Source organism: Melanostigma gelatinosum (assembly GCF_949748355.1).
Source record: "Melanostigma gelatinosum genome assembly, chromosome: 11".
Taxonomy (NCBI): Eukaryota; Metazoa; Chordata; class Actinopteri; order Perciformes; family Zoarcidae; genus Melanostigma; species Melanostigma gelatinosum.
In genome coordinates this window covers 3,968,064-3,984,421 of record NC_136644.1, presented here as the reverse complement: position 1 = coordinate 3,984,421, position 16,358 = coordinate 3,968,064, and the positions used below count along the sequence as shown (strand labels likewise).

Sequence of the window (16,358 nt, the reverse complement as noted above, 5' to 3'; positions counted from 1 at the left end):
TGCCTCAACACTTGGGGGAGCTCTTTTACAACACTCCAACTCAAGTCCTACCTTAAACTGGTAAATTACAGAACATGGATGGGTGAACTGTACTCGGCGTGTGTCATGGTTGTATTGCCATTATACACTATATAGCATACAGAATATGTTAGACTGCACACAAAGTTAATTTGAGAATACAAATACAAGTTTGAAAATGTTTATTTACGTTTTTTGCATCAACAATCATATGAAAAGCTTGTCAAAGAAAACACCATCATTGATGTCACAGGATCAGTATTCACAGTATACAAAAACAGAATTTGGCTTGATAATCCCTCTGAACAAATCACTGTAACATGAAACATTGCTCGTTTAGCTGATAAATTAAACACATGGTCCAGTTTAAAAGGTCTTCAATATTTAAGGCATTACATGTCGGCAAATATGACTGGGATTGCTTTATGAATTCAATCCAACATGCAATATATGCACAAAAAATGTATATGTTTTGCATAGCTGCATCATTATCAATCCAAATGATTTACCTTTCTACCTGATAGACGTAAATCATCGATGACAAGAGGACAGAAAAACAGCATGAGCCTTTAAATAAACATATAAATAAAAATGTAATGTTGTGTACTAAGCTACACATCTATTAAACACATACAACAAACCTGAGAATCATATTTTCAACTGAGTCAAAACATTTTGTGGCACATATTTAAAGTCATTTTGCAACCAGTTTGTATTATTGTTGGTTAAATTGATTTAAAATCAGAAAATGGACTCACATAAGCCCATGCTGTAAAAATGTGTCTTCTCAGTAATTACACATCATTGCAAATAGATTTCCATTCCAAAAAATAACAAATACATTTCATCACACACAATCCAATAAAATAAACTGTAAGAAAATTGATAAACCAAAGAAAAGCAATTAAATACTGTAGCCCCAGGTATTTACAAAATCGAGATATCTATGGTTATCAGTGCCAATCAAGACATCCAAACAGTCCTCCCAAAATATCAAAACCAGTGCAATTGTCCTCACAGTCTAGCTTTCACGTGTCACATTTGTAGTTGTCCATAACCTGGCACCGACAGCACACACACACATATCTTTCCTCTGCTGTTCGCTGTACAAGACGTGAGAAGTCAAGCGGATGTCACTGTGCAGCCGAGGTTTCAGCAAGAACCCCCGACAGACTCTCCTCTGCCAGCTGGGACAGGTATTTCTGTGGACAAGTGGAAGAAATGAAAAATGGTTTAATCCCATATATATATATTCAAGAAAGGTCAGGACAAGAAAGCTGCATCTTGATAAATGTCAGCATTGCGGTCAAGTCGTCTCCACCAGCAGCATGCTGAATTGTACTGAACAGTTTTCCAAGCTAATCGCTCAGAGGACGTTTTATTTTCTTTTTGTGCAGCAATTAAATACTTTGGTGAAAACCTGCATCTGATGCTGACTCGTATGAACTGAATTGATAATCATGTAAACAATAATTAGCTAATATCTGTGAGTGTGTATGTACTCTACATGACAGACAGCACAACTGTTTAAAAACTGTTTTTTTCCCTCTCGGAATGTAAATCTATCAAACGTTTGAATTGCTGCTCCTCCGGCTTGCCTCAGCTGTGGTGCCGCCGGGGACGAGAGAAATGCAAGATGTCTCGGTGCTGAGTGGCCAATATTAAGAAACCGAATACAGTTTCAAGTTTACATGCAAATGTGTATGTTCGTTGTTTGTGCTCGTTTGTCTGCCCAGCTGACTGCATACATTTTCTTTTTGATTAATGTGTTGAGTATTTTTTTTCAATGAACTGTTTATGCCATAAAATGTCAGTAAGAAAGTCTTTAAAATCCTTTGTTTGTCCAACAAATAGTAGAAAGCACAAAGACATTCAATTTAAAGTCATATACTCATCAAAACTAATATCATCAGTATGTTAGTATATTAACTGTCTTTTGCAATCCTGTTTAGAAAACATCATATTTGATGTAAGATTTAAAGTAAGATTTTTTCCCAAAATAAGACAGAAGAATACAGAAGAAGGCGAAGAAACTTAATATAACACGCATGTGCTGAATGTGTAGGAAGCGATAACTCAGCAACAGGTGGCGATCTTGTGAATCTTGCTACCAGACCAGACTGACTGTGGACCACCAGCTGTGCCCACAGTACAGTGGAGTATGCCAGCATACAGATTTGAATTTTTGATATTACATTTGGTAGTAAAAAAGGTGTGACAGCACATTCAGATATGTTGTATATGTACTTACAGAACATACAGCGAGTCTGCACAAACATATTTAGCCTCCTCATATAATTCAGGGACGAAATAATGAATCCAATGTGGAATTAAAATCCAGGTTGTCATGTTATTCCTTCTCATCATCATCACCATCATCATCATCATCCCCTGAAGGACCGGCGTTTCACCGATCCGCGTGTACCTGTAGGTTCCTGTAGTGCACGGTGCTGCGGCAGTGAGTGGTCTTTGCAGTCTCCTCACTGTTGTAGAACAGGCCGCAGAGTTTACAGTAGAAGCCCGTCCTCGGCACTATGAACCCCACTCCTATCAGGCAGCAAACACAACGATTACAATTCAATCCCAGAAATCAGCACCTGACAGACAAGGGTCCTCGCAAAGGGTATTTACCTGGATAGCACTTGAGGCAGTATGTTGCTGCACTTTGTCTTAGTTTTAAAAATGAAATTATTTTTATTTTCACTCTGTCCAAATTTTGAAAGGGAAATTATCCTGCTTATTTTATTTACTGAACAACGTGTGTGTCATTCTCAGTTATTCAAATCAACACAGAGAAACTAAAGCATGCCTCTGTCAATGCAGGCTAAAAAAATACAGGTGAACCCCGAACTACACACCTTGCTTCTGCACTCCAACTCCAATATACTATTTGATTGATTCTAGTCAACATAAAAAAAAAATTTAAATGCAACTTTTCATTCAATTGGAACGACAAAAGGACAACATATATCACCAGAAAAGATTAAACCAAAATGAAAACCTTTTATGTCACTCAGATATGAAATAAATGATGTAAACTGCACATGAAAAACTTCTACAAAAACACCACAATTTTATTTTCTCCTTTGATGAATGAATTAAAGAGGACGGGACGCTCTTCTCTTACCTAAAGGTTTACTACACGGCAGTCAGAGCATTACCACCGCGGCAAACAACTATTTGCTGTCTAAAGATGTAGTGGAGTAACGTCTATCTGAGAATGAAGTCACTCTCCTTTTACAAAAAAACACATCACATGTATTAGCATGTAAAACACACTGTTCAGATGAGGTATGTTTCAACAACACATATCTGGCTGTGACAATGCTATCCATGCTATCAATGGACACAGTTTGCTCTAGACACAGACACACACACACACACACACACACATTCCGAGGGCATCATACAACAGGAATAGCCGAACTCATGTGTCTGTGCTGTGGGCTATTGTTGTTACACTGCACCAGGGCTTATGTAAAGTCTCCATGCAGCAGGCCCAACATTGGCCATGTGCTTGGCCGTGTCATTCTAGCCCTAATGATAATATAAATACTCATCTCTCAGGGGTGCGTTTCACAACCTGCTCACGGAAATAGGTCAGCAAGTGGCCGAGCAACTCCAGTCAATTGGAGTGCTAATGCAACAGGTCGTCAGTGCACTTATTAGTGGTGTGCATGACAACACGACATCTTTAGGACTTAAACCACAAGCTCGACTCTATGAACGTATCTCTGTGACGACCATTAAATATAGAGCAGTTCAAAGACGGTTGGACTGGGTTTAATTCAGCCAGAGAAATCGGATACAGTTGTATCATTATTTTTTGAATGAATATTTTTTACAAAATAAAAAATGGAGGATCTGATCGTGAGTCGAGTTCTCAATGTCAGTGTATTTTCAAACATGCTGGTTCAGAGAGATGATACAACGTATGCTCACCCAAAGGGATGCTGTGTTCACTGACGGCTTTGTGCTCACGAGATGGCGAGGGGGCCTCGATCTCTGTAAAAGGCATGTCAGCTAGAAGAAAGGAGGGATAGGAGAGAAATCACAGTATACGCCACACTTTTTAACCACTAACTCACCACGATGTATTTACTTTTACTCAAAATTTTTTTTTTTGACACTAGTTTTAGGACATTACATGACAGAGTTGCAGGGAATATCTGAAACTATTCCCTTAGGGAAGAAACAAAATACATAGCTGTTTACAACAATCATTACTGCAGGAAATGCATGTAGTTTACAGTTGTAATGTGAAACTCCTAACTTTTTTTCTCCTTTAGAATGCCTTTTTTGGACAAAACGTAAATACTTGTCCTTATACTCTACAGCAAAGCTATCCTTTAAGATGCTTCATGTAACTGAACGCTTGATCTCTCATGGTTCTGCTGCAAACATTTGACTTCTCTTTTGAAATGTACCTTTTTGATGAATGTCATCCTTGTGTTGAACCCCATTATTGATTGTTTCCGTGACCTGTTCTACTTCCCGGGTTTTTCTGTCCTCTGAAACACAGATGTGATTTTCCATTGGCTCCTCTGATGGCCCACTTTTGGTTACTTTATCCTCTAAACATGTATCCTCCAGCGCAGCCTTGAACTCCTCACTGGGGAAGTCAATAAGGTTGGGGATTGGTAGATCAGGAGTCACTGGACTGAGTGTATGGTCTTCAGGACTGGCTGCAGTTAAAACACTCCTTGGTTTCTCCTTTACAGATGTTTCTGCCGGGTCTCCAGCATCCTCACAGAACCTTTCCCGATTAGACTTCTCATTGGATGTCTCCTGCACCTCACAGGAGGAGGTGGTAGGTGGTAGTATATGCTTTTCCACTGCTTCTTCGTCTGCAGACTCCTTGGGGCAGGACACATATTCTTCCAGCTCGGGAAGGTCTGGCTCAATTATGGAATCATCTTCTCCTCCCACTTCATCTACAGTGACCAGTTCCTCCATGTTCTTAGGATACCAACACTCTTCATCAGTGTCATCTTCACTTTCCCGCTCCTTCACCTTAGAAAATGCATTGAGAAAAGAGCCATTAATACTCTACTCAGTAGTAGAAGTAACCTGGAGCTTTAAAACGGATGTTTACAGTTCCCCTGACAGGAGTTTGAACGTGTAATGAAGATCTTAATGCTTACTTACAGTGTCTCTTTCTTTGCTACTTTCAGTAGACTCTTTTGGCATATTGGTCTGTTGAGGTGAAACTGATTTTTCTTTTGACTTGCGATCCTGGAAAAAGAAATGCCTTAACAGCTGGAAGGATGTGCCACGCAAAGTACACAACAACAAATGATATTACAAAGGTTACTCACAGTATTATCAGGAGTGTTGTCTTTCCCATGTTTTTCCGCAGTGATGCACCTCGTGCTTGTCTTCTTGCTCCTGTCTTTGCCTGGTGAACTCTGCCTCTTGTCTTCTAGTGTTCTGCGAAGCGGCTCCTCAGTTATCTCAAACTCAGAATGCTTCGATCTGCTGTGGTGGTCACCACCATCCCTCCTCTTTGGCTTGGTATCATGCCTCTGGTATGGAGGTCTGGGCGGCTTGTCTGACTTGTACATTTGTTCCTTCGCGTAGAACTCGCCCTCCTTATTCCTGTAAGAGCTGAAGGACATGCCTTGAGGGCTGCCTCGTGGGTGCCAGTCTCTGTTGCCCCTTATCCCTTCACCTCCACTTCCTCTTCCTCCTCCTCCCTCTCGCTCGTCTGCAGATCTCGAGCTGATATGATCCAAGGGTTTCTGATAAGCCCTCCGACGGTCAGCTGCCCGTCCATTTGGCCGATCGTCTTCCACACTGCCCCCATTCCTCCATGGGTCATCCCTCTCCCGTTCGTCCTCACCCCTTCTTAAGTGTGAGGACCAATCCCAAGAGCCGCTGCGGGGGCCCAGGCCATTGCTGTTTCTCTCCGGACCCCTGCATGGTCCTCCCTGGGGGCTGTGGGCTGAGCTGCATGATGTAAAACTGGGGCTGTGGGAATGAGGACTGAGTGAGCGGCTGATTGGGCTGCGGGAGCGTGCTCTCTCTGGCATGTAGCTGGAAGGAGATGATGGTCAGATAGATTACATGGAGAAATGCTCTAAAACGGCACTTTGTGGTGTGATTTTGGAGATCAGAAATATCACGCCGGCTTAAGTAATCATCTACAAAATGTTTACCTTCATGGATTTCCATTTTGCTTCGCTCAATTAGTGACTCAAAGAACTCGGCTACACAAAAAAAGGAGCCTGATAAAGTAGAGTGAAAAGTTGTCTTACTGTTCAACTTCTTGCATCTCGTCCTTTCCCCGCTGAGAGGTGATGTCCTGGATGATGGACTGAAGATCTTTACCTGGTTTCTATACAGAAAATTAATTCCAGTTAAGTAATGAGCCAACGCAGCATTTAACCTGATGTTTATTTTGTTGTTCAGCCTCACCTTGAGTTGCAGCTCCTTGTACCTCTTCGACATTCGTATAAGAAGTTTCTGATTGTCAATCGCAGCTGGAGTGAGCTGGTAGTATTGAACCATGGCCTGAGCGGCTTCAACATACGCCATCTCCAGAAATGCCTCATGGGAGGACAGAAAATGAATATAAACAAGAATCCCCCTCTGACAGTTATATGGTTTCTCTTGCATCTGCACAATAATGTTTCACATTATCTTTGAAAATCATCATCTCAAGGTATCACATTTCATTGCCGTAACAAACCACCATAACAGTTGCTTTAGTCCCTGAAACCAATGCCACGTGATATCAATGGTGTAGTTCAGTCCTGATAACTGAAACCTGAGTGAGTTGTACTGGTACCGATATATATGAATAAAATAAAAAAATCAAACAATAATATTCTTGTACCTGGTGAGTAGAGCGCATGAGGATGTAATTGGTGACTTTGCCAAAGGGTAGTCCCAGGTTGATGACATCATTCTCTGTGCAGCTGCCCTCGGGGAGGTTGCAGATGTGGACGACTCGCCCAGTTGTGGCCTTTCTGGGTGGAAATGGCTGCAAATAATAAAAACAATTACAACCATGAATACTGTTTTAAGTATCAGACAGACCAGTATAGTAAAGCAGTTCCCCCCCCCCCCCCCCCCCAGTGAATCTGTAAAGATAGGCTGAACTCTCAACTGGATACACAGAAATAAAACAGAGATTAAATCAATATTGATCCTTTCATCTAACTGTGGGCTTGATGGCAAAAAATAAAAAACTTCCAAAATGTCAGTGTGCTATTTAAACATTCTTTATAGCACATCCGAGTCAATCATACTGTCGGAAACTAGTCTGTCTAACATCAGTGTAACACTGTCACACAGGATGTCATGTCAGTTTCCCTCCTTAATACAGCCCACCTCACTCCATCTATTCATAGTTCCTTGGCAGTGGTGATAATGAAAGTTTACTTGTTTGGATTTAGAGACTTGTCAGCTGACTGGCCCGAGACATTTCACACAAATCCCTCTGGGCTGCCAACTATAGCGACTTGCATTGCGTTTGTAACTTAATGGAAAGTGGTTCAATGAGCAGTAAATTATATTTTTCTTCATGGAGACACACAGAAGGCTGCATAGAGACAGTACAGAGATGGTGAAACTAATTGAATCTGCTTTGGTTTTTAGATATTGCATTATTATTGCTTCTGACAATCCATTGCTTTATCATTGTCGTATTTACTTTTATAGATTTGTTTTTTAAGGCAGATCATGTTAACAGTGTTTAGTCTTCCCTTCCTTCTCTTTTCAGATTGGGCTTTACGTGAATCTTTCCCTCTATGGACTCACAATCACCACATTTGTCATCCTCCATCTCTGTCCAACGCAGAATTTAGAGAACAGCCATGCTAATACGGTAACACAGACAATCAAAAGAAATAGCTTTACATGTGAAGGAGAAGACGAACGTTTATCATGCATTATTTCCATCATTTTAGTAGTTATTTCACCTTTCCCATTCGTTCCCCAGAACAATTTATTTACTACATTTATAAATGCAAAGGAAAGTACCACTGACTGATTGAATCTGTCTGTCTTTATTCATCATCAACCTAGTCGTTGGACATACCGTCTGACACCTCATGTTCCCCCGAACATCATTTCAGAAAGCGGTTGTAAATTCAGAGCGTCATATCTTGGAATCTTATTTCTGCAACCATTGTGCTGCCACTGCAAGTTTTCCAGTGTACCGTAAGTTTCCCAGTGCCCCTCCTCCTCCTCCTCCTGCTGCTTTGCTGGCTGATAGACCTGACAGACAGTTACATGTGCGGGACAGACTGGGGTCTGAACACCGCCTCGGACCAGCAGCTAGGCTCTCTGTTTTTACAGGGAATTTGTTCAGGGAAAACATCAACACTAACACACACGTTACACTGGGTCTATAGCGTGAGGTGTAGAATGTGTGAGGAGGAGGAGGAAACTTTTACAATCTCAAAATCACTTTACCATGCATGTTGAAACATAATCAGAGCCAAGTATATCAGTATTGATAACATACATGAAGCACTGATCACAAATAGTCTATAAATTACATGTGATTTTATCCAAAACAAAATCTGATATTAGTAGGAATAAACAGACTTTCTTTTGAAAGGGTACTTTTTGCTGAATCAACTCTTTTACGATGTGGATACTATACATTTTAGGCAGTTATTTCTATCCACAAATTGTGGAAAAGCCATATAACTATGCATACAACCCCGATCAAATGATGATCTGTATGAGCCAGATCAGTGAATTTCGATGCCACAACTGAATGGTTTCTGGCCAGCAGTTGATAAGCGCAATAATTATATCAACAGCTCAGTGGCATCACCAGGACACACAAAGGTCAGAGCAGGTCGGGTTCATGAAACAGATCCAGGAATGGGCTGTTTATGTCCTTGCGATATTAGAGAGAAGAGTCACTAATGTGTGACCTGTGAAATGTTGTCTGTGTCTGGAAGCTCAGACAGATTGACCACAGCATTGGTGTCACAGTCAAGGCTGGCTCATGCTTTGAACGGGAGCTCTTTCTGTGAACCGCGCACCAGAGGCACAGAGTTATGCTCACAGGGAGGCACCACACCGCCAGGCTATCCTTAAATGGTCTATTACGGGGCTTTAAATATATGGAACAACAAAAACAAAACTTTAGTGGAAAAAAAAAATCGAATTTGTCTGTTGAAGCAACACCGTAGCTAAACAATGTCATGGTTTTATGCTTTAAATCACACACACAAAACAGGTTATGCACTTACATTCACTACAGTTTGATTCTAAGAATTAAGACCAATTAACCTGGTCAGCTCCAAAAAAATAATTTTATTGAATTGGAAATGAATTCTGAAAGAAACAAACCTTGTGTAATTAATGATTCTCTACAACGTTTTCTTCATCACATCTTAATTTTGCTTTCATTTCAATTAAGCCCAAAGACAATCGGAAAAAATACATAATTTCTTGTCTTAAATGCACTTTTCCATAAATCTATACCAATCATACAATTTGCACCCGACACTGCAGTCAACAGTGGTAATGTCTTTACCAGCCAGAGTGTGTTCAGCCAAATGTTCTGTGGCTGAAACACTCAACACTTTGTCCTGCTGAACTAGGGCCAAATGAGGTAAAGGACAACAACCATTTCACTGAGTGCTTTCCTGTTTCCACTGACAGCGTGCTGACTGTCATCAGCTGGAATCTCTCCGCAGGACATGTCTGTTTATTTGTACAAAGCAGGATCCATGTTGGAGGATCCAGGGAGGGAGTCAGTCTGGTTTCACAGTTTCTCCCCACGTTCCTTCACACGCCTATCCGTCAGATCGCTTTACCCGTCTCTCACCGGTCTGAAATGTTACACCACTGCCTTCGGGGTGTGACCAGGGGGTCTTAACTAGGTCTGTGCTCTTCACAGCAGTTAGCTGTAATCCAGTGTGTATCCCTGTTTGAGTTGTCCTGTCACGTAAAGCTACTGTTTTACTTCCAGCTGGGCTGCGGAAAACTGCAGTCCAAACTAAAGCCTGCTTTGTATGTGCAAGCATGAAAAAGATATGCTTGTATGCATGTGCTAATGCACGTGTGTGAGCGTCTCCGTACAGGTTGTGCTAATTTTTGTGTATTTTGACTTTCATATCCAAACATACATAAATAAAACTTAACACACATCGAAAATAAATTCACAAATTATCATTGCATGCGGTGGTGCGTGTGCATTTGTGTGCGTGCTCTCTGTTCAACACAGGGCTTAAAAAAACAGTAAAACCCCACCTGTTCTGCTTCGACAGGTGTGTGTTTATAGCAACCAACATTAGCTCATGTAGCACAGCCTATAAATATTTCCCCACTGCTCCAATAAATCTCTTTGTCAATCACCGACCAATGAAGCGTATGACTTTCATGCTACTGAGTTCAGGCTCCTGTTAAATTGGCGGATACACAACAGCAGAGTCACGCATGCTTGTTGAAACGGAAGAAGTGGTTTTACAGTGGAAGGAATGTAAGTTAAACAACATGGCCTCACTCAGAATCGGCCTCAGCCCACGTCAACCATACAACTCTCTATTCTTATATACATATATATATATATATATATATATATTAACGTGTATATATATATATATATATATATATAGGACCTTGGAATGAGCCATTTATATTTCCTGGAGGAGCTGGTCCTCTTCACTGAGCCAACTGTCATGTTTCTACAGTAGCCTTGAGCGGACAAACCAAACATGGGCCTTCCTCTTTTTCCGTGTTTTCGCATTGGCTGTTGAAACCTTTTTGGTTTTCTTTTGTTATATTACATCGAATCTTAATCACTATCAAATATTAGTCATGAAAAACTGCATCCTACATTTTTTTATGATAGTGTGAATAGTGTGTATACTGTATAATGTGGCTTAATTAGGGAGCTTTTGGGACAGGGCCTGAACATTTCCTGGAAAGGTTGGTATGGTAAATACACAACGGACAGTGTGTACAGTATATATCTGTGTGCCCCGCTGACTGTTGAAAGCTGTGTGCCCGGCACTAGAGTTGGCTTTCCACAGGTTTGCTGGGGCTAATTTTCAGCTCGCTCATCATCTGCTGCACTTTGCTTTTCAGGACACCTCTTCGTGATGGACGCCCATCAACAGCTGCTGTTTTTCAACCCCATTCAGCGGCCAAAACCTTTGGACAGGCTAACCGACTGTGGGGCAGCGAGCAGTGACAAATCTTTTCCTAACGATATTCAAATTGAATCGTAGCCAAAGGCAAAGTGATGGGATTAACAAGAGCTTTTCTTCATTATTGGTACCCTGACACATTCCAACAATGTACTATATTTGCACCCTCCGCTGTAATCAAAGTTTTAAATTTGAGTAAGTTGACAGACTGTGTGGCTTAGCACTAAAATAAATATTCATAAAGATGAATAGTCTTATAATTGTTAAAAACTTCTGCAAGATGGTTAAATCATTTTTCTTTTTAACACGTCATGCCATGCAAGTGTCACTGCAGCAGCCCATTCAAATCCTGCAGCAGCACCCAGAAGAGGTGCATTCAGTCAAAGTGATTGCATGGTAGCTTTGTTGCACGTGTAAGTCGAGCAAACTTTTTCTGAATTGCAAAAAATCCGTTAGCTCTTAACAGTGCGCGTGTGCTGTAGTGTGAGCATTGGACTGTGCGGAGCATATGTGGACTGCTGCTTTGGTTAACATGAAACGGTTTCTGTTTTAAAAATAATTCAAGACGCTGCTGAGTTGTGTCCGGTCTTAAAGTTTTACAGTAGGACGCACTTACAAATGGGAAACGTGTGTCACCCTGCCTAAAATAGAGCCAATTAATCAGTTAATGTAAGTAACAATAAAATAATCCCAAAGTAAGAATAATATTTTAATACAAATTCACAAGTTTTTTTGTCATGTCAACCCATTTTACTGCTTCGAATGTATCCAGGGGCTGGATAATAATTAAGTGGTAAAATAAGGATATTGGAAAAGTCTCAACGCTTTCTTTTATAGCAAACATTTTAATGACACAGAGTGGAAAAAGAGTTGTCCAGCCCAGACAAAGCCTGCTGTTGGGCCAGCAGCTGTCAACAAGAGGATCTGGGTATATTAACCCAAACACCTTCTGGCTCCATTCATTACACACTTTGCACACTTTTTCCTGCTGCTGAGCAACAAATAATTTTAAGAAACACAGAAGAAATGCAGTATACAGGAGATATGCAGTATTAAACGTAATTAGAGATAAAATAGAATGACATCTTACTCTGCACCAAAGAACACCAATGAAAGCTGGCCATTGTCCTCTGACTCTATTAATGCAACAGTCATTATTAGAGTCAAATATTATTCATTAATCACCATCAATCAATTTACATGAAACAAGATATGATCAAGGTATAGCCGTGTTCATGTTCAAGGATGACAGCTGGTCCTTTTCACGGTAGCATTCTTCCAAGCCGGTCACACAATTTGATTAATATGTGAAGGGCAAACTCTAATAATCCTGCGGAAAAAAACCATCCATTAGTCTGACCTTTGACTCTGGCTGGTGTGAGACGAATCCCGTATCTGACGCGGGATAAGTCGTCATGGCTGAAACTGGCAAGTAGGATGCATTGGCTCCTGTAGATACATCTGTGGAAACAATTTGACATCTGGATTTAATCATCTCTGCATACAGCCGACCAAGTGTGGGATGAAGTTATTTGTTGACACGCATTGTTATAAATATTACTTACAAAAGGGAATAATTCAAATTGTTATTTGTTATTTTTCGTTTTATTATTATTTTTGTTTGTGTTGTATAATTATCGGATTTTAAAGGTAACATATGTACCAGTAAACAACGGTTCTCTGAGTGAAGAGACAATCTCTCCAACTTAAGGTTGCTCAAAGAGTTACGTGCAAAGGCTCATTCAAGCTGCCTGCGGCCAACCACAGGTGGTTTGCATTTAAGGAATTATGCATAAGTGATATAGAAAGGGATATTGATATAGAAAGGGATATTGATATAGAAAGGGATATTGATATAGGGTGGACAGAAACTGTCGAGATCGTAGAAAACTCGTGCTCAAGTTGTTTCTGTGTAGAAAAGCATTGGACAAGTGACATCAGCTTTATGCATTTGCAGTTATGTGCAACAACTGCATATTTAGGTTCGGCTTAGTGTTGTGGTCCACCATATTTTGGATGTTCATTCAACATACATCAATGTATTAAAATACACTGTGTCAAGTTATAAAAACATCATGCCTCATGCCCTCACGTAATGCTAAAAATACTGCCTGACCTCCATCTATCACGCTGTTTCACATATTCCGGCAATCAGATAAACATCCCTCTAACATCGCTGACAAACAGAGGCAGTTGTGGTGACATATGGGTTACCTTACCGTGACTTGCAGCGGAGTAGACCATGGCGTTCGTCCCTCCGGGGTTCAGACCTCCATCAGAAGACCTACCGACAGCGTAGTGAACAGCTCCAGCCGACACCAGCGAGGAGCTGCAACGATCAGAGAAGGCTGATTTTAGCTGCCTCTCCCCTGCCTTGCTCGCTCATATCTAGTGACAGAGCTCATATTCATAGAAACATCAAGCCAGCCGCATATAGAGCAAGGAAAAGCAAAATAAAATGCTTCAAACACTCGAGAGATATTGCTCTGAACTGATCAGCATCGTGCTAAAACTAAAACAAACTAACACAGCTGGTAAGCGAGAGGGGAAAATATCCAACGATGGTCAAGGTTAATTATAAAAGTAGCATTTTTAGCTATTATTGTTTGAAAATGAACTAAAAACTAAATGTCCCGTGTGAGGCCACCAGCTTTGTGAACATCTCAAATTGTCAGTCAACAGTAAAACAACACGGTCGAGAACATTTTGCAATCACGGCCTACTTTCAGCTCTGTTCGATGCATTTCAGAGCAGCAAATAACTCACCTTTCGTTTGTGTACAAGGTGCGGTTCTGCAGGTGTAGCTTTCCCTTCACGTGCTGGTCCCAGTCCTAAAACACACACACACACACACCATCCGAACATAGTCTCAGACAGCTTGGAACCACTGGAAGCTCCCTGCTTGCCCTCCCATGGTAGGTCTTACATAAGCTTACTTAAGCTCGTGGCTGAGAGCAGTTAAAGAGACAACATCTTGGATTGGTTAGTTAGTGGCTGCTCCTTAAATCAAAACATTTAGCGACAGTATATTAGCTACTTTCAGGCTGAAATGCCAATTTTCTAATCCAAAGCCAGGACATTGATCCATTTTAGTGATTGAATAACATCAAATGACTTCTTGCTTAATTTTAAGACAAACTTGCCCATTTGTTCGATTCTCCATCGTCTATTTTCACTTAAGATGTAAGCGGAAAAATGTTAAACTTGCTGGTGAATCATTCTGTATCGTTTCAGGCATTACAGTTACATGCATATGCTTACAAAACAAGCAACTCCTCATGCATTTACATGCAAGCATTTATATTTTGAGTGATCGGTTCACTCACCTTAAGGTTGTAGACCTTCTTGTCACAGATGCTACACTGGTGTGGCAGTTGATTGGGTGTGACAGCATGGTAATCATTGAATTGGTAGGGCTGAAGTGTCCTGGTACCTGAAGATACGGTTTCCTCATTTCCATGCAGGGGCTGGTAGCCCCCAAACCCCTGCGAGCCACTTGAAGCAAAAGAGGAAATCCCACTACTGGGATTGAACTTGGGGTCAGGGGTTGGCTCCTCTGGGTTATACAGTTCTGTTCTGCACCGAATTGGCTGCCCAGCTGCTGTCCACACATTGGCAGCATTAGAAACCCGGTCCACCCCTCCGGTGTGACTCAAGTTAGCGGGGCCTTTCCATTGCTCCGTAAGCCCAGTGGAGTTATAAACATTCATGTTCTGCTCATTGACCCTGAACCCAGATTGTTGTCGCAGCACATCACGCCCATAGAAATCTCTCTGGAAACCAACGTTCATGTTTTTTGCCTGAGTGTTAATCACCGTGTACTGTCCATCACCAGCTGTGGCTGACGCTCCAGATGTCGCACCAACTAAGTTGTACTGAACACGCCTGTCAGTATCAGAAGGGTAAGTCGACGCTGATGTTTTACCATACTCCGCACTCTGTTGGCCCACTGCCCCCACTCCACCAGGGTGGTTCACTCTCACATTCCCTGGGTTTTGGTTGAATCCCCCCCCAGCCAAGACCCCCAACGCTGAATTTGAAGAGGGAAAACCTAGCACTCCCGTGGGGAAGGCACCCTGAGGGTTCCCAACCATACTGTTCCGTAGCTGATTGAACAGGGGTTGGGACATGGCGACATTGGAAAGAACCTGATCGAGAACAGCGGCAGCAGCGGCTGAATTGCCGCCCTGAGCCAGTTTCAGGCGATGGAGGGTGAGCTGGGCCTGGAGCTGGGCGAGCTGGAGGCTGGCTGGGCTCAGGAGGAACTGCTGGTTCTGCTGCTGAGGCCCCGCCTGCACACCACCTGCGCCTACCTGGAGGCACTTCTTATTGCCGCTGTCCACGGGCACCGAATTGATGCTATGGGGGAACAAAAAATAAACATCACATATCCCAAAGGACAAATCCACTCACCTTGTTAGATCTCACAGAGTAGCTGAGAAGGTAACTACGAATGAACAGGATATGAAAGTATGGGTGGTTGAATTAAACACAAATTAGATACACTTCATACTATCTACAAGTGAAGTAGTGGAGGGTGGTTTTCAATTTTCAGTCACTATAGGTGAGAAATCTGGCATGACAGAGCAATGGATAAGTCATTATTGTGAATAATATGTCAATTTCAAATATTACTGCTGTCTAAAGCAGCACATTTTGTCTTAATATCCAACACAAAAAACCGTTTTGCTTTCAGTTAAGTTCACACTGTTTTCAATCATCACACCACTTCACTACCATTATTGACTGCTAATGTCAGCTGTGGCTGGTGATTATGCTTAATGCAGATTTTGCACAGTTTTGATCACAGAACAACAAAATGACATTTAGTCCACTGCTTTCCTTTTCTTATTGGCATTGACTGTTAGAAAGTCTCAGTTCCCCGTATTCACAGAATTGTGTTCCCCACAGCTAATAAGTTGAATCAACCAGCAGACGGGATGAAGTTGCACAGCCGTCAGCTGGCTGTCAGCGTGGCTGGCTTTAGGATAAACCAAAGGAAATAATCAGTGCCAAGAGGTATTACACAGACTGTGTAACTGTGCTGTTCTCTCACCTAACAATGGTAAGCAAAGGTATTTTCTTTACATTGTGCGGCTGACGACAGTAGCTGGGAAAGATGGTTATGTCAGCTGGGGTGCAGAACAATGTGCCCAGAATATCTCATATTCTATAATTCCTTCGTGTCTTTTCTGTACTCAGGAACTGGTAAGTTTTCAT

The 16,358-nt window shown here is 41.6% G+C and overlaps 1 protein-coding gene across 2 annotated transcripts in view; it reads right to left on the bottom strand.

Moving 5' to 3' along the window:
• Positions 1-185: 185 nt before the first annotated feature.
• Positions 186-16,358, bottom strand: part of rbm20 (RNA binding motif protein 20) — a 37,196-nt gene continuing 21,023 nt past the window's right edge. For both annotated transcript variants that reach the window (XM_079278708.1, XM_079278709.1), the window contains exons 2-14: positions 14,465-15,497; positions 13,905-13,969; positions 13,358-13,467; positions 12,499-12,599; positions 6,857-7,003; positions 6,436-6,567; positions 6,276-6,355; positions 5,337-6,054; positions 5,167-5,253; positions 4,446-5,031; positions 3,961-4,041; positions 2,444-2,565; positions 186-1,220 (exon numbers count right to left, since the gene is read on the bottom strand). In XM_079278708.1, the coding sequence (XP_079134834.1) occupies positions 1,152-1,220; positions 2,444-2,565; positions 3,961-4,041; positions 4,446-5,031; positions 5,167-5,253; positions 5,337-6,054; positions 6,276-6,355; positions 6,436-6,567; positions 6,857-7,003; positions 12,499-12,599; positions 13,358-13,467; positions 13,905-13,969; positions 14,465-15,497 (3,331 nt within the window). In that variant the 3' untranslated portion in view covers positions 186-1,151. The remainder of the gene's footprint in view (positions 1,221-2,443; positions 2,566-3,960; positions 4,042-4,445; positions 5,032-5,166; positions 5,254-5,336; positions 6,055-6,275; positions 6,356-6,435; positions 6,568-6,856; positions 7,004-12,498; positions 12,600-13,357; positions 13,468-13,904; positions 13,970-14,464; positions 15,498-16,358) is intronic.